The following is a 22,180-nucleotide window of genomic DNA, read 5'->3' on the forward strand; positions in this document are numbered from 1 at the left end:
ACAAATACACACACCTGGCAAATACTGAATTTCAGAATGTTACAATGACCTGTTCAAAGGAAACAAACCAAGGAAACATAAAAAACCAAACCCATAAAGGGAAACCTTCCCTCTGAGTGGTATACTACAAACAGCGCCCGAGGCGGAGCGGCTGCTGGGGCAACACGTACAGGTTTGGAATGGTTACATGGCTGTACAACACTTTACCTGTGAAATATCGCCAGTCCCCACCACCACATAACAACAGTGTTATTGGCAGCTAGGTCCACCAGCCAACAGTCCTACCCAGTGCAATGTTCACAGCAACCGAAACAGGCCACACGCCGAGGCACAGCACGTCCAGCAAATGGCTCAATTCAAAACCCTTAAAGGAAATAACCCTACTGCTAACGAGCACTGATTGCCTTGCAGGGGGAACGGGGATCACTACTGGCTCTATTAATGCTTGACAGCAGCTAATGCTGCCGTGAGGCGAGCAGACTGATAACTTCCTGAGCTGACAGTCAGGGTGAGCAAAATGGCTCAGCGTAAAGAAGGATCTACTCTACTCGCTGCCCAAACCCCAACACTGGGGGAGTTCTGAACAAGCCTTAAGAAGCTGCGTTTCATCCTCTGGGCTTCTCAGGGTGAGCTGGGGGTGGGTTTGCTGCAGTGCAGCTTCCGCCGCAGCATCCAGTGCCCAGCCGACTCCTTCCAAAGCTACGGAAAGTTGCTACGCTCCAGCTCCGAAGCCAGCCCAATCGCTTAAAAAATACTGTTTCAAAAGGTAAACAGGCTAGTGGCGATTCCAGTGCTGGGCTGGCAGGCCGGGAGACTTAAAGCCTTAATGTACCTGCCATCTACAGTACTGCCTCCCTGTACTGCTGTGGTATTTGAGCACCTCACAATCCTGTGGGCATTTATCCCAATGACACACTGGGAGGCCGGATGGTGCTTTCCACTGGGGAGCCAAGGCCTAGAGAGACAAAGGGTATGTCTACATTGCACACGCAGCATAGGGTCTGACTCGGGTTTGAGCCCAAGTTCCCCTTCTGTCCACACACAAATCAGTCTGACTTGGGGGTCAGCAAGCACTCAGGACCTGGGACCCGCTGAGAGGTCCAAGCCTTTCATTTTGCAGCATGGATGCAGGCCAAGCCACAGATCCGAGTCAGAAGGGCTGCGTAGTGCGGTATGGACCCATTAGCACGGCTGTGAGACCTGGGGCCGGCAATTGTAAACCCAGGTTTGCAATGCAGTGTAGATGCTCAAGGGAGGGCTTGGATCCATTGAGTCCACAGGCCCAGGTCCCACAGCCCCGGGTTTACACTGCAAAGTGAACACACCCTTTGTGACATGCCCTAGGTCACAGGAGTGAGGAAGGGAACCTAGCCCAGGTCTACCCCATTCTAGGCTAAACACGGGATCATCCCGCCCCCCAGTGAACAGGAACAGCCTGAGAGCGGCAGGGCACACGTTCCTCACAGCACCCCAAGCCCTTGGCTGGGGGTCCCATCTCACAGGCTGACCGGGGAGCTCATGATCCCTTTTGGTAACACAGTCCCACTTGGACACCCAGTTCATTTCACACGCCAAGCCCTAGACATCCAGCCAAGGGCCCGACTGTCGGTCACTATGGACCTCGGTTAGATTTGAACTGGTAACCTAGCAGTAAACAGCTCAGCAGCGTAGTACCCATCCCCTGGCCTCAGACAGCTCTTGCTGCGCTGACTCTTTGCAAATGTCCCCAGGGTAACAAGTGAGCATGTAGAGAAGCAAATAAATAGCAGAACATTAACTTGGGGTTTAGAAAGTGCAGTGAAGTTTCTCAGCTCCCCATCTCGGCGAGGGCCATGCAGAGCCGTGGCTTGGTCCTTGCCAGAGAACCCCAGGGAGCAGGATAATGAGCTTAGAAGACTGTTCATTGACATTTCCTTAGAAGATAGGGAGCTTTATAAAGTCTTTAGCCAAGTCTGCGGGACTCCCTCCCTACCAGGGCAGCACTGGGGATAGTAGCTGCAGAAAGGAGACAGCTGCAGAGCAAGTCTGGACTCCAGAGCCTGCAGCCTCTGCATGGACCCTGCACGCAGCTGATGTTCTGTTTTCAGGGATTCCCCCCGTCCTTCCTCTCTGCATCAAAGCCACCTTCCCTCAGCTCAGATGGGTGCAGCTCCTTTAGGTAATCAGCACTGCCCTGAGCGCCGGCCGGCCAGCGGGGCTGCCTGGGATGCGCTCTCCCTCCGTAGGGCTCTCTGCCGCATTCCCAGCCCCACCGGCCTGGGGAGAAAGAGACTAGAGGAGCTTTCGGGGAAGGCACTCAGGGCCTGATTCTGTGAGCTACAGAGCACACTGCTCTCGCTGGAGTCCAGAGCAGACAGCACCCAGCTCCTCACTGCCCTGAGCAGGATCTGGTTGTGAGCTTCCAGCCCCTGCCAGCCAAGGAGCCAGACTCCGTATTCCTGCAGGGCGGTGGGATGCACCATCCCTGGGCGTCCGGCCAACCCTCCGCCTCCCCAAGGCTCAAGCCACGCCAATGCTTTGAGAGTATGTGGTGCAAATGCAAACAGCAGCTTGGTGCCTACTCCATGGAGGTTTGGGAAGGGGGGGGCGGTGTGAGGCTGGCCAGGAGAGACACGTCTGTTTGAGCTGCCCATTCTCCTGGCCTCCGCAAGGCGCTAGAATCGCTGGAAGTCATGCAGGTCCTCGGCCCCGTCGATTTTCAGGCCCTGCAGCAGGGGGAAGTCGATCAGCGGCTCCTCCAGGAAGGCCACATCCTCCTGGGAACTCTGGCAGTGCAGCCCTGCCGGCGGGGCCCCGTGGAACCACAGGTTCTCATAAGGCTTGGGGCTGGGCGTCGACTCGCTCAACAGGGGCTGAGTGGAGTCGGACCGGATGTAGAGGGGAGATGGGACATGCTGCTGCTGGCCCCTGTAGCCTTCTGCAACTACTTTGGCGTACTGGACGGCCCCAGCAGTGTTGACGTACGAGCCCGGCCGCGCCTCTCCCGGAGCTCTGCTGCCGCTCGGCAGGCCGGAGCTGCTGGGGTGGATGTAGGATTTGGGGAGGGCCGGGAAGCTGCCAGCAGCTGCTGGGACAGGGTCCTTCTTCCCCCAGAGCGGTGCCTTCTTCTCGGCTCCTTTTTCGAGCACGGTGATGTCAGAAATGGTCACCAGGCCAGGCTCCCTCGCACTGGCTGTCTGGAGAGTCTCCTAGGAAACACGCGTTTGCTCAGGGAAGGCCTGCTGAGGTGCGTAGCTGCGGCCTCACCAGCCCCACTGCAGGGCACAGCCCTCTCCTGACGGCTACCCTCTCCTCTAGCCCCTTCTCAGTCCCACTGAGTGGGGACACTCTGCAGCACCCGCTCACCCCAGCCTCTCCCAGCCCAACTGCTGTGCAAGCCCCTCCGCCCCCCCCCCGCCCTCATCCTGCCCCTCTCCCGCCAGGCTCTGTGTTCTCAGCCCCACTGCAGGGCCCAGAAGTGGTGCTAAGCGGGGCCTAATCCTGCAGGGTGCTGAGTAAGTCAGTGTTCGGCATTTTGCAGGATCAGGCCCCATTCTTTGCCAGCTGAGCTGTTTGCTAGCTCTGACTGCCCAGCAGGGCTGAGCCTGCTACGGCCCTACTGGCGGATAGGAAGGAGCTTTGCTAGGCTGGCTGCTGCTGACCCAGCTGCTAGGAGGGCAGGGCTAGTTTCTCTTCTATTCTACTCTGGTGCTTAATCCCTGCCCATCACTGTGGTGTCTGGCCTTCTCACCAGGGCACTGTCCCGTCTCCCTGCCAGGTGCTCAGCTGGTGAGGGGTGACTCAATATTGTGCTGTGGAGTCAGCAGTGATGGGGGAGGACTGGCACCTGCCGGACCCTTTCTTACCTGCTGCAGGTCGGCTGGCACCCACTTGCCCAGGCTGCTGTTAGCTGGGTCCGGGACGCTGGGCCAGAACTGATTCTTCACCCTGTTGGTCACATAACAAAGCCGGGGGGATGCTTAATGACAGGGCTGCTGGCCGATCGCTCCGTCAGGGCTTGGGTTCTTGGGGGGATTGGCAGAGACGCAGCTGGCAGGGTGAAATCCAGGGCCTGGGGCTGTGTTTGTGCAGCACCCAGCAGCAGGGGGCCCTGATCCCTGGTAGAGGCCTCTGGGGGCTGTCAGATCACAATATAAATAATAACTGGGGGCAGTGCAGTTACCCTCAGTGCCCTTCTGCACCTGTCTGAGCCTGCTGGACCCGCCTCTGTTCAGACACCTGCTGCCAGTGAAGAGGGACATCGCTCCTCTGGGGCTGAGTCCATGGAAGCCCATGGAGCTCCACCGACTCGCCCCAGCGGGGGATCTGGCCTGGTGTGAAAAGCACAAAGCTCCCATACTTGTGAGTGTCCCTGAGCCTAACGGGGAGGAAATGTCTGCCCAGCCCTTTGACTCCAGCCCCCTCCGTTGTCTGGACGGAGATCGGTGTCTGCGCATCGCACAGGTCACAGCTGCATCACGGGAGGCTAAGTGCCAAGCCCATGGAGGGCTGCTGATCCACGGGCGCTTACCTCCGATTCTTCTGGAAGCAGACGAATAATACTACAAGCACGACACACACGAGGCCAAAGAACGGGAGGAGATACTGGATTTCTTTCTCATCTGGAAAAGAGATAGGAACTGGGTTATTCCCAAAGCTCAGCCCTTGGCATGAGCGAGTCAGGTAGGTGGCATGGCGTGACCTGAGCATTCCCTCGAGGTAGGTGGGGGTTGGGCAACAAAAGTAATGAGGGGTATGGAATGGCTGCCATATGAGGAGCGATGAATAAGTGGGAAAAGAGACGACTAAGGGGGGATAGGATAGAGGTCTATACAATCATGACTGGTGTGGAGAAAGTAAATCAGGAAGTGTTATTTACTCCTTCTCATAACACAAGAACTAGGGGGTCACCAAATGAAAATAGGTAGCAGGTGTAAAACAAACAAAAGGAAGTATTTTTTCACACAACGCACAGTCAACCTGTGGAACTCCTTGCCAGAGGATGTTGTAAAGGCCAAGACTATAACAAGGTTCAAAAAAGAACTGGATCAGTTCATATAGGCTAGGTCCATCAATGGCTACTAGCCAGGATGGACAGGGATGGTGTCCATAGCCTCTGTTTGCCAGAAGCTGGGAATGGGCAGCAGGGGATGGATCACTTGATGATTCCCTGTTCGGTTCATTCCCTCTGGGGCACCTGGCATTGGCCACTGTTGGAAGACAGGACACTGGGCTAGATGGACCTTTGGTCTGACCCAGTACGGCTGTTCTCATGTTCTTATGATCCCGGGGTGCTTTGTGCTAAGCAGCTGGAGTGGACCCAGGAATTAGTCCCAGTGCCTCAGCAACCCCCATGTCTCCCCTGCCACCTAGGGATGGGCCAAGTTCACATGCAGTTTGGGATCCAGCTGTCCCTAGAGTTCATGTGTATCTGTGTGTGTGCGTGTGTGTGCACATGCCTGTCTGTGTGTGTGCATGTGTGAGGGGTGTGGGTCCAGGGCTATCTCCCCCACCCCCGCCTCTGCCTCGTGGGCCACAAAGCGCCTCGGATCACAGCTGTGGGCCCATCCCAAGCGCTGGGTTCCCAAGCGGGCCAAGCCCACGGCCTTACCCAGCACCGGGGTCACCAGCGTCAGGGTTGTGCTGTTGGTGCTGCCGGCTGCTGTGGACGCCATTATGTGCACTTTGTACATCGTCGACGGCAGCAGGCCCCTGACGGTGAAGGTGGTGAAGGAGGAGTTCACAACGGCACCTAGGAAGCAGGTACGGCTATTAGTCACCCTGAGCTCCCAATCCCGCCGCGCACTCACACCGCTTACGGACCCGTTCCGAGTCCTGGCATCACCTCCAGGAGCTAAATCCAGAGCCTGCGCGGGGGCAGTGGTACCTGCACGAGTGGGTCTGACTGGAATTGAGCGCCCACCTCCTCCACGAAAGACAGGACCACAACAGGGAAGGGGGGAGGGGACGGTGATGAGGGAGAAGAGAAAATAAAACGCTGACCCCACAACAGTGTGACCCCCTGGAACTCCCCCCCACCCACTTCCCAGACCTATAGTACAGCCCCCGACATACACACACCTAGAGGAAGGATGGAGACTAGCCTGGGACTCAGGAGAGTTGGGATCAATTCACTGCTCTGCCACCGATGGCTTGTGTGACCACGCGTAGGTCATTCAGCCTCTCCGGCCAGATTTGCAAAGGGATTTGGGCACCATAGGATGCAGGTAGGCGCCTACTGGGATGTTCATCGATTCCAAGGCCAGAAGGGACCATTGTGATCATCTAGTCTGGCCCCCTGTACAAGACAGGCCGGAGACCTGCCCCACAATAATCCCTAGGGCAGATCTGTTAGAAAAACAGCCCATCTGGATTTAAAAATTGCCAGTGACGGAGAATCCACCAGGACCCTTGGTAAATTGTTCTAATGGCTAATTACACTCACTGCACCTTACCTCCATGTCTGAATTTGTCTAGCATCAACTCCCAGCCATTGGATTCTGTTAGACCTTTCTCTGCTAGATTGAAGAGCCCATTAGTAAATACTTGTTTCCACGTAGATATTTATAAACTGCAACCAAGTTCCCCTGAGCCTTCTTTTTGTTAAGCTAAATAGATTGAGCTCCTTGAGTCTGTCACTAGAAGTAGGTTTTCTAATCCTTTACTCATTCTTGTGGCTCTTTTCTGAACCCTCTCAACCCTTGTGGTTGTGTGGGGGATCACGGTTGGATTACTATCCATTCATGGATTACTATCCATTCAAGTAATCCATTCATGGATTACTATCCATCCAGCCCATGGGAAGACGGTGCTGCAGAGCACTGGGCAGGTCGACGAGGTCGTAGGTGCAGTGCAAGGGTGGCAGTGACACAGGCAGGACTTACGGAGTTCATCGCTGGCGGTGCTGGCCCAGAAGATGGTGTAGTTCGTGATGAAGCCATTCTGCATCTCAATGGGGACTGGGTCCCAGCAGAGCTCGGCGTGGGACTTGCTGACACTCTTGAGGCGGAATTTAGGGGCACAGGATGGAGCTGAAGTGGGAGAAGAACACGAAAGGTACAAAAAGCAGCCAAGGGCACTGCAGTGCAGATTCCTATTGGGTCCCCAATATGGGCCGGAGAGCAGAGAGTCCTGGGTAAGAGCAGGTATTTGTGACAAATCTGACTGCTTGGAGGTCGGGGAGCCCCGGACCCGCACACCTCTGGCACTGAATGCCCTGTGAGCAGTGGGCCAGACCCTCTGCCAGTGTATGCTGGTGCAGTATGTCAGTGGAGCACCTCACCCAAGGACTCTGGTTGTCTTGTGCTTCTTGCACGGTGATCTCTTGCAAAAGATCATTCTGCAGTTAACCCTCTGTTCTGCCAAATTCCACAGAGCCGGGAGACACTTTTCATAAGAGCAGGGGCTTGGACCACGGCCCTGGGCTGGACTTTCAGCACCCCCATTCATGTGTGCTGTTGCGCTGCCACCCTCCACCCCAGAGGTGGCTGCATTTCAGTCATGCTGCCTGGACCTGAAGCAGTTTGGGGTCATTCGGGATGGGAGCTGCTATAGAAACACATACCTTTCTCTTTTGAATAGGCTGCTGTGTGCAGGGGCAGCCCCACCGCGTCCGCATACAACGGGTACACGGAGATATTGTACAGCTGGAAAGGCTCAATATTTTCTGGAAGAGAAAACAAGAGGAGGTGATTAAACCAGCAGGGCTACAAGCACTGAGAGCCCTTTACTCAATCATCTGAAGCAGGGAGGGCGCCCTCTGCACTGCCAGCATATCTTGCATCTCCAGTCAATCAGCCACAGTGCGTCAGCTGACACATCAAATCTCTACTTCTCATCATGTACCTGGTACATGAGGCAGCATCCCGGGGGTTTAATGGCACAGCATTGACATTATGGGCATGAAAACAAACTTTGGTATGTACAGGGTAACTGGAAGGGGGGTCACAGGGTGGATACAGCGCAGAGACGGGGGCAGTAGATGGATACAGGGCAGAGATGGGGGGGTTGGTGCATGGATGGATACAGCACAGAGATGAGGGGGTGTTGCAGGATGGATACAGAGCAGAGCAGTAGATGGATACAGGGCAGAGATGGGGTTGGTGCATGGATGGATACAGCACAGAGATGAGGGGGTGTTGCAGGATGGATACAGAGCAGAGACGGGTGTGGGGTCGGTGGAGGGATACAGCGCAGAGATCTGTAAAATTGAGGGGCAGCTCAGAAACATGGAGAGTCAGAAGACACAACCAAGGCTTCCCCCCGTAAGCCTGGGCTGGCAGAGTGCTGCCTCCCCTCCTGGCAGCTGTCCAGCCTCCAAGGTGCCATGTGCTGTGGACAGACCTTGGACCAGTGAATCGAAGGGGCAAAAGGCCAGGAACCCACCTTTGCTGCCCCCCCACGCCCCAGGCTGCTGCCCAAACCCTGCCCCTTAGCGCCTACCTCGGATTAGTGCCTTGGTGGCACTCCTGTTCCGCTCCACCTGCCAGCTCCCGCTGCTCCTGGCTGGCCCCGGCAAGGCTGTTTGGCGCCACTCAAGTACGTACCCAGTGGCTGTGGCTCTGGGTGCCTCCCAGTGCACCCAGAGGCTGTGCTCATCACAGGGGGAAGTGTGGATCCCGGCCAGGGGCTGCCCTGCGAACAGCGTGGGAGAAGGCAATCAGGCCCAGACAGTCACGCCCGCAGCCCCAGGGGGAGAGAAGCTGTGTGTGGGATATGGGGGAAGCCGAGCGGGGGTCAGGAGGGAGCGGGGGAAGGGCAGCAGAACTGGTGCTGCTGCGCTTTGAGCTCACCACAGAGTCAGTAAAACCAGAGGAGGCCATGGACCCTCTGCAGCCGCCTCGGCTAGCAGAGAGGGGGTGGGGCCTGTGAGTCTGCAAGCAGAAGCAGCATCTTCTCTTACCAAGCAGCCATGGGAATGTCAAGATTTAGTGCCTGGTCTGGGGTCTCACACTCTCCCCTTGCTCAGGGCACAGGCCTGGCCATTAGTTGCTCTCTTGTCGTTCAAAAGGATGGTTCAGAGATTACAGGCCAGCTCCTCTGCTGGTGTAAACTGGTGTCACTCCATTGGCTCCAGTGGAACCACCCTGATTCACACCAGCTGAGGAGCTGGCCCTCCAGCTAATCACTCTCAACAGCCTTTAAAACATGCTCCTGGGCCAGCCTGGTGTCTGCCGGGTTTCACCCCCTGCTCCCCTGAAATGTTCTGCAGCCCAGGAAACGCACCAGGGAGCCCATCTCGGGGTCACTGTGTGTCTGCGGGATCACTGAGGAGCCCAGAGATCACGCTCTGACAGGCAAGTGCCTCTACTTATTACTGGGGCAGTGACCAAATAGAGACAGTCCAACTTCTTGGAGCCAGACAAAGGAGCGACAGGGAGGGCTCCTAGCCCCCGTGCAGCTGAGCTGAGAAATCAAAGGGTTTCTGCAGAGCGGAGCCCACCTGAAGGTGCTTTCAGGGTTTCAGAGACATGCTGCTTTGAACAGACTGCAAGGCTGTCTAGCGAGCCCCTACCTTTCTTCTCAAGGAAGATAACTTCTGTTGCTGCAGACTCGCCTGCTGAGTTATAGGCTGCGAGATAAACTCTCCTGACCCCAGCCAGCACAGAGAAATTGCACTGCATCTCGGTCGTGTTGCAGACAGCGGCTAGCTCCACATTCCTCTGTCTGGGATTCAGGGAGACCCAGTACCCCAGGATCCTGCCATTCATCTCGTTCCGCTTCAGAGCCTGCACAGAGCGGGTAGAACAGTGGTTGGGTTAGTGCGGGGACCCGGCCTGGGACCAGAGCCCGTTGTGGAGGGCACCATGCAGGGGTGATTTACCGTGCTCAGTGCTTGGCTTCTAGGGGGGACGGGTCCTATAGAAACACCTGGGGCAGGGGAGAAAAGGATGCGGCAGCCTGTCCTAGCACTGGGGAGCCCAGGACACCAGCAGGGAGTTCAGATATGGGGCTGTGACAGTCTCAGCGAGTCCCACGGCTAAGTGCTCACGTGCCTCTTCCCCCACAGACAAGCCGTGTGTAATAACAGGGGCTGTCTTACAACGAGCCGCATGTGCATTCTGCTGGGAGGGGCCTGTCCAGCATTACCTTCCACAGCAGCTGAACCTCCGCTGTCTTCCCAGAGTCCACAGGCGTCATCTTCCACCAAACGTCCAGCTTCCCTGCAGGAGCTAGAGCACACAAGAGGAGGGGTTTCTTTCACCCATTCTTCGCAGCTGCCCTTTACTGGTACAGATGTGACAGACCCCACACAGATGTGCTGGTCTCAGTGGATCAGAATGTCACTAAAATTCAGTCTTGCACCTTCTTCAGCTGCAAGCCCCGTTCCCAGGCCTGGTCGACAGTCACAGGTTGTACCACTGGAACTCTGCCGGGGTAGTTACATCGGTACAGCCCCCGTGTGGGTGTGGCTCTTGGTATAAAGGTGCCCAACGCCAGGTTAGTTTCTCCGTATAGGAGAAGAGGAATAGCTGAACCAGGACAGGGCCTGCTTAGCCCAGTCTAACTGGATAAAGGATCACGCCCCTAAGGGACACTGCTTTCCTAGGACCAAACCTGTGTGCAGAGCAGCCCTTAGATCATGGGCACTTTTGGGCAGAGCCCTTGTCTCCTTGTTGTGCACCAAGCTGGCCCATCGCCCAGCAAATGAACACCCGTAACAACACCTGCCCCAGGGTGGAAGCCAGGCCGCGTGGGAGAGCAAAGCTGGCCTGACCCACACACCAAGGGCTGTAAATGGGAACCCACCGCTCCCAGCACGGGGAGCCTTAGAGACCCACTGCGAACGCCAATAAGCAGGAGTCGGACCCCACGCCCCCAGGCAGCTCTGGGCCTTTTCCTCTGCCCTCCCCAGTGCCGCATCACCGAGCTCTGTGTGTGTCACTTTGTTCTTCCACCCTGCCTGGTCACCCAGCGAAGCCACAGACCCAGGTTTGCTGTGGGGTCACAATGCACCAGCACTAGGGACGCTGTGGGTCCCAGCCCTAGGGCTCGGTCCGTGGTCTCTCTGCTGAGGCAGCCGGGGGATGGGGGTGTGTGTATGGGGCAGCAGTGAGGATGGCTCTCTCTTGTGTTTGTTTCACCCAGGGGCCTCCCAACAGCCCTGGCATGGGGAGGACTCTCAGCCAGGCCTTGGGTCCCTGAGCCTGAGCCAGTCAGACCCTGTCTGTGCGGTGGTACCATGGCGTGGGCGGTCCCCCTGCCAGGACCCACCTTTCTCGTGGGTGGTGAAATTCCATCCCGGGCTCCACTCGCTCCAGTAGCCCATCGCTGTGACCCGCCTGCAGCGCATCTGGAAGCGATGCTCCGTCCCAAAGAGGAAGCCGCAGTGATGGGTCTTCAGGTTGGGGCTGACAATGTTGGGGACCTGGTCGCAAAGCAAAGCAACGTCAGAGGCAGCCCCATGTGGACTCTTGCTCAGTCGTGGCCGGGTCGAGGCCCCAATCCCCCTCCGGCTTCGCCCCGTGCGTCAGTCACACCAGGGCAAAGCGTGCCGAAGTGGGCGTGAACAGCTCCCTGGGGTAGCCCCGGCAACCCCTTCTGCTGTGGCAGCCTTTTGTGGATGTAACTGAGGGCGCGAGGGGCCAGGCCTGGGGGAAGCCGGCCCCGCTTCTCTCTAGCTCCTGCCCAGAAAAGCTGTTTCACCCTCTGTGGACAAAGCTGCACGGCCCACTTGAGACGGGTCCAAAAAGAAGAGTCACATGCAGAGTGTGGGATCTGCTGGGCAAAGTCCATGGCGGCCAGCAGATGGGTTTGGCCCAGTAATGCAGCCTCCAGACCCAGGGGGAATCGATGCCTGAAACTGCTCCCAGAGAGCCCCACTCTTAAAGGCCAGGGCCAGGCTCCAGGGGCCTGGCTCCGCACACTCCCCAGGGGAACCCCAGGCCTTTCCGGCGGGGTGGGGGGTGTTACACCGAAGGGAGGGGAGAATCAGCCCAGGAAACTTGTGATCTAAACAAGGGAACTGGACATCTCCAAAGGCAATCTGGGTCGCAGGTTGCCAGGCAGCAGCTCTGGAAACGAGCTGGCGGCGGGAGCTGTATTGATGGGGCCGGAGTGGCAGAGACTAAGGTGTGATTGTTAGTGGCTCCGAGAGGGGGGGGGTTCCATGCTGTGTGGCCTGGATCTCTCTGTTTGGTGGGGCCGGCTCTCAGCCTCGCTCCACTGGGGTCAATGGGCCAGATCCCCAACTGGTGCAAAAGTGGCTGGTGATTTGGAGTCACCAACCTGAGATGCCTGAAAGGGGCCTGAGTCTCAGAGGGTGGCTGCTCAGCACATTGTGAAAATCCAGGCCCCCAAATCACTAGCTACTTCTGGAGAATCTTGGCCCCAGTGTCTGGTGGCTGCCCCCCCCTCCCCCCGCCCCATGCTGTAGGCTGGAGTGTTAGGCAGGCCTCATCGCCCCAGATTTCCAAGTGCTCAACTCCCTTTGTGGCATCTAAGCAAGTGGCCTGGTTGTCCAAAGAGCCCAGGGTGCTGGGTGTGAGCTCTGGAAAATCTGATCCGTGTCCCAATGGGAGCTGCTGAGGGTGGGAAATTTGGCTCCGATGGGGGGCGCTGTGCACTTGGAGATCCAGCCCTGAGATCTTGGGAAATCTAGCTGTCAGTGCCCGCAGGCTGCCCCTCTTCTGTGCCCCATCAGCAGCGGGCACCAGGGTGTGTGGCGAGGGGAGGGGGGTCAAACAGAGGTACTGGAAGTGCAGAGTAAATCTCTGGACTATCCGTGCAGCTCCTGAGTAGAAGGATGCGGAATGGTTACAATCGAGGAGCAGACAGCGCATTTTAGGAGTGGGGGTTTGGGTGGGACAGGAGAGGTTTCCTTCCCTCCTTCCAAACAGGAGAGAGAAGCCAATGACTCACTCCTCTCCCCTCAGGAGCTGGCTGGAAGAGCAGATGGAATCTCCCAGTTTACAGATGGGGAAAATGAGGGGCTCTCAGTCCCCCCACGGAAACAGAGGCAGGAACAGATCCCAGGAGTTCTGGCCACTAGACCATACTTCCTCCAAAGGAACACAGCCCCAGCCAGCCAGCCAGCCCGGCCCCCTCTCCCGGAGCCAGTCACTCACCAGAGTCCATCCAGGGTCCTCATGGGTCCTGTAGCGGAGCTCACACTGCTGCTCTATGTGGGAGCTGGTGGGAGCCACTTCCCAGGCCACGGAGACACAGTCAGTCTGGAAAGGGACTGACTGGATGCTCTTTAGGACAGGGGGATCCAGTTTGGCTACAAGGAATAGAGATCGATAGATCAATAGATTGATAGATCGATAGAGAGATGGGGCTCAGGCAAAGCACAAAACACAGCCAGGGCTTGACCCCACTAATTGTTTGCCTGCACACCTTCTCCTGCAGTCAGTGGGACCCCCAGACCTTGGGATTCACACGGGGGATCCCAGCCATCTATCTGATCGGATTTAGTGTTAGTCTTAATCCTGGCTCTGGCTTTAAGCCCCAGCGAGGTGAGTAAGAAAAATAAATGGTTAAAAAAATGCAGCATGAAAAGACCTTGAGAAATAGAAATAATCTGACTAGGAGTTGGATTCAATACGCAAATGAAGTAAAATAGTCTCCCATACATGAGCCTCATGGCATTACAGGGAGATTGATCCATAATTACAGTAGCGGAAAAGGGGCCAATCAGAGATTGAGGGAAATGTGTTGTTATTAGTAATTGACAATAACTCATTAATTAATCATTTCTTTGATGTTCCTATTGTGTCTTTCCTCCTGAAACCTCACAACGCACGTTATCCCCCTTTTCCCTCTGGAGAGGAATTACCCCACCTAGTGCTGTAATGCTGGGCTGAAATGCAGCAGCTGTTTAACAGAGCGGCTCCGTGCAGCAGCTCAGAACAGGGAGAGAAGCATCATCCTGCATCAGTCAAAACCTCCTGGAGTGGGGATGCAGTGAGCAAATTATAACGACTGCATGGTAATTTGGCCAGGATGTTGGGAGTTAACTCCTACTTAGTCACCTCCCCGCAACACCCAGGGGCTCTGGTAACAGAAATCTCAGGTACTGATGCAATATAGCCGAGTTTTGCCAGAGGCTTCAACAGGGTGAGGATTTCACCTGCAGAACTGAGCACTTAGGGCCTGCTAAGTCAATGGAAAGACTCGCCCTGACTTTGCTGGGCTACAAATCAGGCCCTTAAACAGCAAAATAATAGTAATAATGATCCATTGTATTTGATAGAAGGTTCCATTGATCCGTAGTTTCCGAAGGGCTAATAAACGACTCGCTGATGTTTCAATACATGAAAGACACAAGGCGGGTGAGGTAATATCTTTGACTGGATCAGCTGCCGATGGTGAAAGGGACAAACGTTCGAGCTACACACAGCTCAATAAATGGTTAACCATCTGTTAGAGGGACCAGTCAGTCAACAGGTTGCTTATAACCATCTATGACATTTTGTGCTAAGATGCTTGTAACCACCTATAACACATCCTACTAACATCTATAACCGGCTTAGAACAGCTAGTAATCCTCTATTAACCCTTTGCTTTGGAAACCATTTATAAATGGAACCTTAAAGTGTGACCTAATAATCGGAAGTGTTTTAATGCGACTTGGTTTAACAGAACTAACTCTCTCTCTCTCTCTAAATTCTTATGTCCAGACTCTGATTTAGGTGGCTACAAAGGAAGCCCCCAGCTCCATTACACACCTACATCCATGGGGTCGATGCACAGATGCTCAGACTCAGCTGTGCCCAGGGCATTCTGGACTGACACCCAGATGTCCATTTTCTGGTACAGCTGGAGAAAGCTGCGAGAAATGGTGCAGTAGTTCTGGCCGGCTTGTGGGATACAGTTTGAGATCGCCTCCTGGGAAACGTCACACTGGCCTCTGCTCCTGCAGTGGAACAAGATGGGGTCAGTCTCTGTGTGTTCTCACTGGAGACCCATCCTCACCTTCCTCTCAACTTGCGCCCAGTGGGCACACCCAGGGACATGGAAATCCAGGTTCTGTGCAGGTGCAGAGGGACCCTCTGAATAACTCCCAAAGGTAGGCCAGAGGCAGGGGAAATACAGTTCTTGAAGGGAGAGCTAAGCTGAGCAGGGCCGCTGGCATGGAGGCAAGGCTGGCCTCATCGAGAAGATGGGCTTCTGCCGGCAGCGACTCTCTGAGGTGCAATCCCAGAGGCTGGGAGTCAAAGGGACTCTGGGATCAAGTCTCAGTGGCTTTAAGCTTGCTCTATGGTGGGTGTCTATAATCCACTTTGCCCAGGGCTGGCGCAACCCATTAGGAGACCGGGCGCTAACATTCAGGGGGTCGTCGTCGGTATTTTGGGGGCGGGACCTTCTGCCGCCTCTGTCAGGGACGCCATTTCGGGGGTGGGACCTTCTGCTTCCTAGGGTGCCAAAAAAGCTGGCGGCGCTCCTGACTTTGTCGTGTGGTGTCAGGAGCTCTCAAACTTGCCCATAGTCAGTGCTGTAATCTGGTCCCGCTCGGGGCTCTGGGAGCCAGTTCTGGCACAAAACTCTGAAAAATTACTGCTGCACAAGGTACCAGCAGGTGACGCTGAGCCCTGGGACTGTATGGCCAAAGGACACATCCGAGGCCACACAGCAAGGGAAAGCAACAAGGGGCTTGCACCGAGCAGCCTGCAAGACGTGGTATCCCCCGGAGCACAGATGCCTGCAGACAGTCTGCGGAGGGCGTGCTGGAGGCCTCATTGCGTGGGGCTTTTAAAAGCAGATGGGACACAGCCCTAGATAGTTGTGGGGAACATGCTGTCCTGGGTGCAAAGGGAAGGAGAGGACCAAAACGGGCCCCTTTTCCCCTCTAATTTCTCCATGTGCGGTGTGCAATGGGCAAAGAGGCCTGACCATGGCCCTGCAGATGGATAGGAGGCCATGCATGTGGCTGAGGCTTATCACTTACTTGGAACTTTTCAGAGCCACTCTGGCTGGGAGGTGTCCGTCCAGCCCGGGGTCCCAGCGGCACGTCAGGCTGTTCTCACTGAGGTTCATCATACAGGTTAGATTCTCAGGCTTCGATGGTGGATCTAGGCAGAAAGCAACGGGGAGAAAGGATCTGAGATGTGCTGAGTGGACCTCCCAGGTCTGGGCAGTTAAGCTGCATGTCCTTGAGCACCATCGACTGGTCCTGTGTCTGTTAACTATTTACTACCTACAGTTGTAGAACTCTCCTGTAACCTGTAGAGAGGGAACACCTGCCTGAAGCCCTGGAGTCCCCAGCCAGGCAGCAATGGCACAAACTTCTCCCTCTCCTCGCTGCCATACCTTGCCAACCTGCACATGACGTCAAAGAGCCCTCCCCTCCCCCATGCACCAGGAAATAGTAACCCCCACCCCCTCTGTCCCTGGCCAAAGCAAGAGAGAAGTGAGAAGGTATTCAGCGAGATCCAGCCAGCCTCTTGGAGCCATGGCCGAGGGGGCAGTCCAAGTGACCATGCCTGCAAAGGAGGTGGTGGCCCCTAATTACCTGCCCCCACTGGGAGTTCAGTTTAACCCCATTTGCATGTGCAAATGCAGGAGTTCTGGTGCAAGGAAAGGGATGCAGGTGCAAATATCAGGAGGAAGGGGGTGTGCTATTTGCACGTGCAGGGAAACATGGCCCTTTGAGTCGAGGCCAGAGGAGGGGGAGACTTACAGCCTGCGTGGATCTCCTTCATGTCTATCCGCTGCGGGGTGCCGTTCCCCACCACAAAGCACCACAGCTTGGCCCTGGTTAGGTTGAAATGGCTGATGGTGAGATTGGAAACGTCTGCTCCTTCAACGCTCTTGTGCTGGCTCCCTGACATGGACTCGCGGTTGAGTCTCCACGTGATCTGGATTTCCTCACCTTCCAAGCCACCGCAGCGGTTGCTTTGGATGGTGCAAGAGGCTGTGACTGTAGATCCCAAGAGAATGATGGGTGAGTCCACTGTGACCCTGCCACAGGCTCGGGCCCCTGCAGAGTGAAAGAGAACAGCACATCAAGGTGACAGGGCCTTGGGCTACACAGAAGGGGCTGCCCCTCTGGCCTGCTCCTTCACTGGCACTCCAGGAACTCCTCCTGGCAGCCTGAGTGCGTTACTCTTTTTTCCTGAAAGCCAGCCCCATGTTTAGAAACTTGGACTCCATCTCGCCCAGTATCTCATCTCCAACACGGGGGAGTGGTGCCAAAACCCTGCAGTTATGGGATAACCGGCTCCAGTAAGAGATTTCCCCCAGCCCCTGCTGGTTGGCTGATGCCCTGAAGGAGAGACTTTATACCCCTTCCAAAGTTATATGAATTTTAAGCCTTTCTATAGCAAATCTGCATGGTCGGGTTAGCTAGATAAATGTCCAAGACTTGTTTTGAATTCTGATAAACCCTCAGTCTCAAGGAAACCTTGCGGCAGTGAGTTCCACAGCCTAATGTTACAAAACAGTATTTGGTTTTGTCAGCTTTAAATTTGCTGCCATTAAGGTTGAATTTTTCTTTCCCAAATGGAGATTTTAAGGAGCAGACACATTGCACAGCAAGAGTTTAGCACCAAAGGGGCCATGTTAGAGTCTGAAATGGCAAAGGAACAATCAAAAGGCCAGACATGCGGACAGTGCCTTTTGTTAGAATGTGAAGGGTACCAGCGCAGAGACTTCAGCAGCTCCAGCATTGGTTCGGGGGACTGGGACGACGCCACATGGGCGGTGGGACTGGGATGTGGCCTGGGCTCAGGGGTCTGTACTAGAGGATCACATGTTTGGAGTGAGACTTTTGTTTGCTTTTGGGCTCTTGTTTGAGGGTCGTCCATGAAGCACGGCTGAGCTGTACTCAGGCCACGGTCACTTCAGTGTGGCTTTTCAGTTTCAAAGCCCTGAGACATCGATCTATTATTTTCACTTGTGGCTGGTGAATGGCCCTGGGATGGGAAATTCTCCACTTATCTACAGATCCAGGGTCCAGTAACGCCAGGACAGGGGGAATGTCCCACCACTCTTCTCCAGCCTGACCTGGATTCGCCACCTCTCCGACAGGCTAGTCCCCAATACAGTCACTGCCTGGCCCCTGTCTTCACTGCCAGTCAGCACCGTTTCTGGGATGGACACTAGCAAAACTCATTCCATGCTGGCCACAGAATTGACATCAAGTGCATCTGTACGGAGTCAGGGATTTCCCAGCTCCTTGCTGGGAACCACTTCCCTTTGAAACTCACCTCCGAGGAGCAGAAGGAAGAGTGTGGAGCATCCCAGCAGCATCTCAGAGTTCCAGTGCATGGCCATGATCTGAATTCACAGACTGAGTCTCCTTTACAGGCCTGGGATGATGGCTGTGGAGATGGGAGTGTGCTCAGATTAACCTGGCCTGGTACAACCCTACATGAGAGACTTTCTGAGTCACATAGGAGGCAAAATGTACTGGGTTCATCCATCCATCCATCCATCTATCTATTCCCATGCATCCCATCTATCTATCTATCTATCTATCTATCTATCTATCTATCTATCTATCTTTCCCATTCCACCCCCACCCCACCCCCGTCTATCTAACATGGACACACATGCTAACGGGGATAAATCTGACACATACGCTACATTTGTATTTCACAAAGCACATTTCATTTTACACCAGCCCCCTGAGGCTGTGAATTTCTCCCTTGGCCTGAGACATTTGGGTAATTGCATCACCAAGCGTTTCCACATAGTTCATGCCATGGGAGAGCAGAGCCAAGCACAAATGCTCTTGGTGCTGACCCGTTACAGATGGAGGTGGCATGTGACGGGTCCTCTCAGTGCTCGCCCGTGGTACATACAGACGTGGGACGTGAGGGTGTTCCATGCCCCTCCAGCTGTTCCCATCATGTATGTTTGGGACGAAGAGGCTCATAGGACACAAGGCCTGTGGTGCCTGCGGCCTGTCACTGCCCATTTTCAGGCCACCTCTCTGTGTCAGAAACACATTCACGCAGCCCCTCCAGTCCCCTCCAGTCTGGGAAATAAAGTAACTGGAGTGGCTGTGGGTGTGGTGATGCCCAGGGTGAGCGATTGCCGCTTGGCTGAGGCGGAGACTTGCCGCCCCCAGGTCTGAGCTCAGACTAGCCCCGCTCCGTGCCAGAGCCACAACGGACTAGCCTGGCCCCACAAGCACAAGTCTCCATCCAGGCCGGGAACTCGCTCCTGTGTAGGCACCCCCGCAGTCAGAGCCTGTCCCTGCTGCCCCAAGGAGCGTGCAGCCTGTACAACCAAACCTCTGCGCGGCCAGACTGCATGGAACAAGGCCCCCCCCAGAGCCTGGTGCTGCCTGAGCTGGGAAAGAAGAACCCTGCGAGTAAACCAGCCCCATGCGTGGGGAGAGACAGGCACGACCTTCGGCCACCAGCCCGATCCTGGCAGCCAGCTCAGAGCTCCACTCAGCCATGCTCAAGGCAGGCGGTTCCCCCGGCTTCTGCAGAGAAGGGACGGACACATTCGTATCCAGATGTGGCACTTCACGGTGCCGGGGTGGTTTCACCTCCCATGCCATCCAGTGGGTGGGTTTAAAGAAACGTGAAAGGTGGCTCGAGGCTGGGGCTGTTTATAGTCTTACGAAAGGAATGAATGAGGAAATGCCTCCCTACTTGACAGGCCACATCTGCAGGCCACTGGGATCTTGCCTCCCCCTACTCTGCAGTCTGTTCATCCTCTAAACTATTTTCAGTTTCTTCTTCCAGCACCTCCCTACTCCCCCATCCTCACCCCTGCTTCTGCTCCTGAGCCCCAGACTGCTGGGTCCCAGGTTCTGACTCCCTCACCTGCTCCTTGCTGCCAGTTCCCACCAGGATTGGGGCTGGAGATCCGACTGCCCCACTGAGTCCCACGAAAGGAGCTCCTGGGTGGGGAGTCAATGGTGTGGGAGCCTGGATTTGGTGCTCGGTGGTGTGTGAGATGGGTTATTCCGTCTCTCCACCCCGCTGCGGGGAAATGAGCCACGAATAGCCTCAGTTTCAGGGATAACACTTCACAGCTCCAAAGCATCGTGCAAACTTTAAACAGCCGCTGAATGGTTCTGAGCTGCAGCAGCAGGACAGCGCTGAATGCCGGAACCCCCAGATTCACAAGAATGCATCATTTGCTGCCTGTTAAAAGGGGGACGATCCACCCCGAGCAGCTTTGGCCAAGGATGGAGCCTAGCCAGAGCAGCAGGATCCCATCAGAGGTTCTGTACAACCCAAGTTTGAGTCAGCACCCAGCCAGCACGAGCTCCATCCCTTACCTCATCTCAGCGCCTTGTGCGGCACACTCTGGCTCACGGCTCCCTCGCAGGACCGGCCCCCGGCTCCCAGGAGAGAAGAGTGTTCCAGCTCTTCTCTAACATGTTGCTTTCACCGTTAGTTCCTCAAAAAAGAAAAAGAAAAAAAAAACAACCAACCCACCAACCAGTGCCGTTAATTGCTCTGACTTTCAGAAAAGGTGATTGCAAAATGCTTCCCCGCAGGCTGTATCTGCCTGGCTTTCTGGCAGGAAGGAAGGAGCACATCACACGCAGCGAGTGGCTGGGGAAAGGGCTCCTGGCTCATCCTCCTCCCCTGCCCACCACGCTTCGAAGGGAGTCCATGAGCGGCCGGGATGGGGCAATAATGTGCTGGTTTGCTGGGACCTGCCGCAACCAGCTGGGCCAGCTCGGCCTCTGAGAGGCTGGCAGGAGGAATACAGCCTCCAAGGTGCCCTGGAGCAGAGCGCAGCCTTTGGGAGGGGCTGGACATGCACCTTTAGTGCCCTTGTTTGTACAGCCCAGTGCACCGTTCAAGGCAGCATCCCACGCTGAGAGCTCACATCCCCCCTGTTCATCTGCTGCATGTTCTCCAGGGCTTCACCCAGCCAGTGGCGTGTCAGGGAGAGCCCAGCCATCCCCCAGTCTCCACCTTTGTTCCCATGGGCAGGCCCTTCCACTGCTCTTGGTGCCAGCTGTTCCCTCACCCCACACCGGAGACTAACCCTCCAGGGTCCCTACTGTGAGTGCTGCCCCTGCCCGCCCTGGGTGACACTCCTGAACCTCCCTGGGGTCTGCTCCTGGGTCCTTCCCAGCAGAGACTCACTGGGGAAGGCCTAAATCCAGGATTCTCCAGTCAGAGCTGGTGGAGCGGCCGTGTGCTGGGACACAGGGTCCTCCAAGTCACAGAGCCATAGAGTTTAAGGGCAGAAGGGACCTGGTCTGATCATCTGGTCTGACCTCCTGTGTATCAGAGGCCACCAAGCCCACCCTGCACCCGCCTGCTAAGCTCAGCTGGCGTTTTCTAAACGCCCAGCGTTTCCTGCACCAAGGTGACGAGTGGGTGGGCCCTAGCAAAGGCTGCCGAGAAAAGGGGAGACCCACCTCAGCAAAGTCCCTGTGGGTTTGAGGACATATCTCCCCCCAGCACAGCATGTGCTCAGCCAGGGGCTCAGGAGAGCACACTGCTGACTTTGACTCACCCTGGGACGATGTGGGGTGCAGTTCAGATGCCACTGAAGTGGAAATCAAGAGACAGCCTTGACTATGGCACTGCTGGGATTCACTCCAGAATGTGCCACTCCAAGCCCTAGCACAGTTCTTCGGGGCTCCCTACCACCAGCCTTTGGCCATGGTGAGAACTGGCCATCTAATCCTTTGTGTCCCGCCTCTTCGTCGGTGTCTGACCCGCAACAATACTCTGCCTCTCGCCCCGGGTTGATTTTGTTTCCTTAACAGCCGCTTGCGAGGGGCTTTGTCGACAGCTATTTAAAGTCCAAATCAACGACATTAGCTGGTTCTCCCTCTCCAAGAACTCTAGTAGATTGAAGAGGTGCAGTTTTTCCTTTAAGGAGCAGGGCTGGCTTGTCCCTGTGGGATTGCGTTCATCTAGGCCTTTCAGAATTCCATTTAATTACAGTTTCAATCCGTTTCCCTGGCACTGTGGGAGGATTCTTTGCTCAGTAGTTCTCCTCATGTGAACCTCACTTGCCCCTGGTGTGAAATGGGAATAACACTGATTCCCCACACAGGCTACACTTGCAATGTTTCTGAGGTGCTCAGTTACTGCAAGGATGAGACAGAAACACAATAACCCTTAACTCTGCCTTAGCAGGGCCCCTCTAGTGCCCAGAGGGGGGTTATCCTCTGGGCCCTTTCATAGTTTTGCCTTTTTTGCTGAGATATCCAACTGTGGTGTATTGAAAATTGTATTAAAATTGTAGGGTGTCCCTTTTAATTTCAGGTTTTTTTCTTGGTCCTGCTTGCGGGCTAAGTGGTTCTGTAAGGAAGTGTGCAATT

At 55.5% G+C, this 22,180-nt stretch overlaps 1 protein-coding gene across 2 annotated transcripts; it reads right to left on the minus strand.

Moving 5' to 3' along the window:
* Window positions 1-28: 28 nt before the first annotated feature.
* On the minus strand, window positions 29-20,286 carry CSF3R (colony stimulating factor 3 receptor). Of its 2 annotated transcripts, none has more exons than XM_039511804.1 (16): window positions 20,165-20,286; window positions 18,129-18,242; window positions 16,601-16,900; window positions 15,869-15,992; window positions 14,649-14,836; window positions 13,047-13,201; window positions 11,194-11,347; window positions 10,069-10,151; window positions 9,494-9,707; window positions 8,422-8,613; window positions 7,544-7,645; window positions 6,864-7,010; window positions 5,591-5,731; window positions 4,511-4,601; window positions 3,846-3,927; window positions 29-3,188 (listed from the first exon to the last, which is right to left on the minus strand). In XM_039511804.1, the coding sequence occupies exons 2-16, from the start codon at window positions 18,193-18,195 to the stop codon at window positions 2,655-2,657; spliced, it is 2,574 nt and encodes an 857-aa protein (XP_039367738.1). In that variant the 5' UTR covers window positions 18,196-18,242; window positions 20,165-20,286; the 3' UTR covers window positions 29-2,654. The 2 variants fall into 2 exon arrangements, with proteins under 2 accessions (XP_039367738.1, XP_039367739.1); XM_039511805.1 differs by having other exon boundaries at window positions 18,129-18,288; window positions 20,165-20,252.
* Window positions 20,287-22,180: the final 1,894 nt, after the last annotated feature.

The sequence above is a fragment of the Mauremys reevesii genome, linkage group 23 (assembly GCF_016161935.1).
Source record: "Mauremys reevesii isolate NIE-2019 linkage group 23, ASM1616193v1, whole genome shotgun sequence".
Lineage (NCBI taxonomy): Eukaryota > Metazoa > Chordata > Testudines > Geoemydidae > Mauremys > Mauremys reevesii.

Coding starts and splice junctions, on each gene's coding strand:
- CSF3R (XM_039511804.1), bottom strand. CDS start 18,195: ATGGCCATGCACTGGAACTCTGAGATGCTGCTGGGATGCTCCACACTC. Junction 14,837..15,868: donor GTGGCTCTGAAAAGTTCCAA/GTAAGTGATAAG, acceptor GTTCCACTGCAG/GAGCAGAGGCCAGTGTGACG. Junction 11,348..13,046: donor AGGACCCTGGATGGACTCTG/GTGAGTGACTGG, acceptor CTTTGCGACCAG/GTCCCCAACATTGTCAGCCC.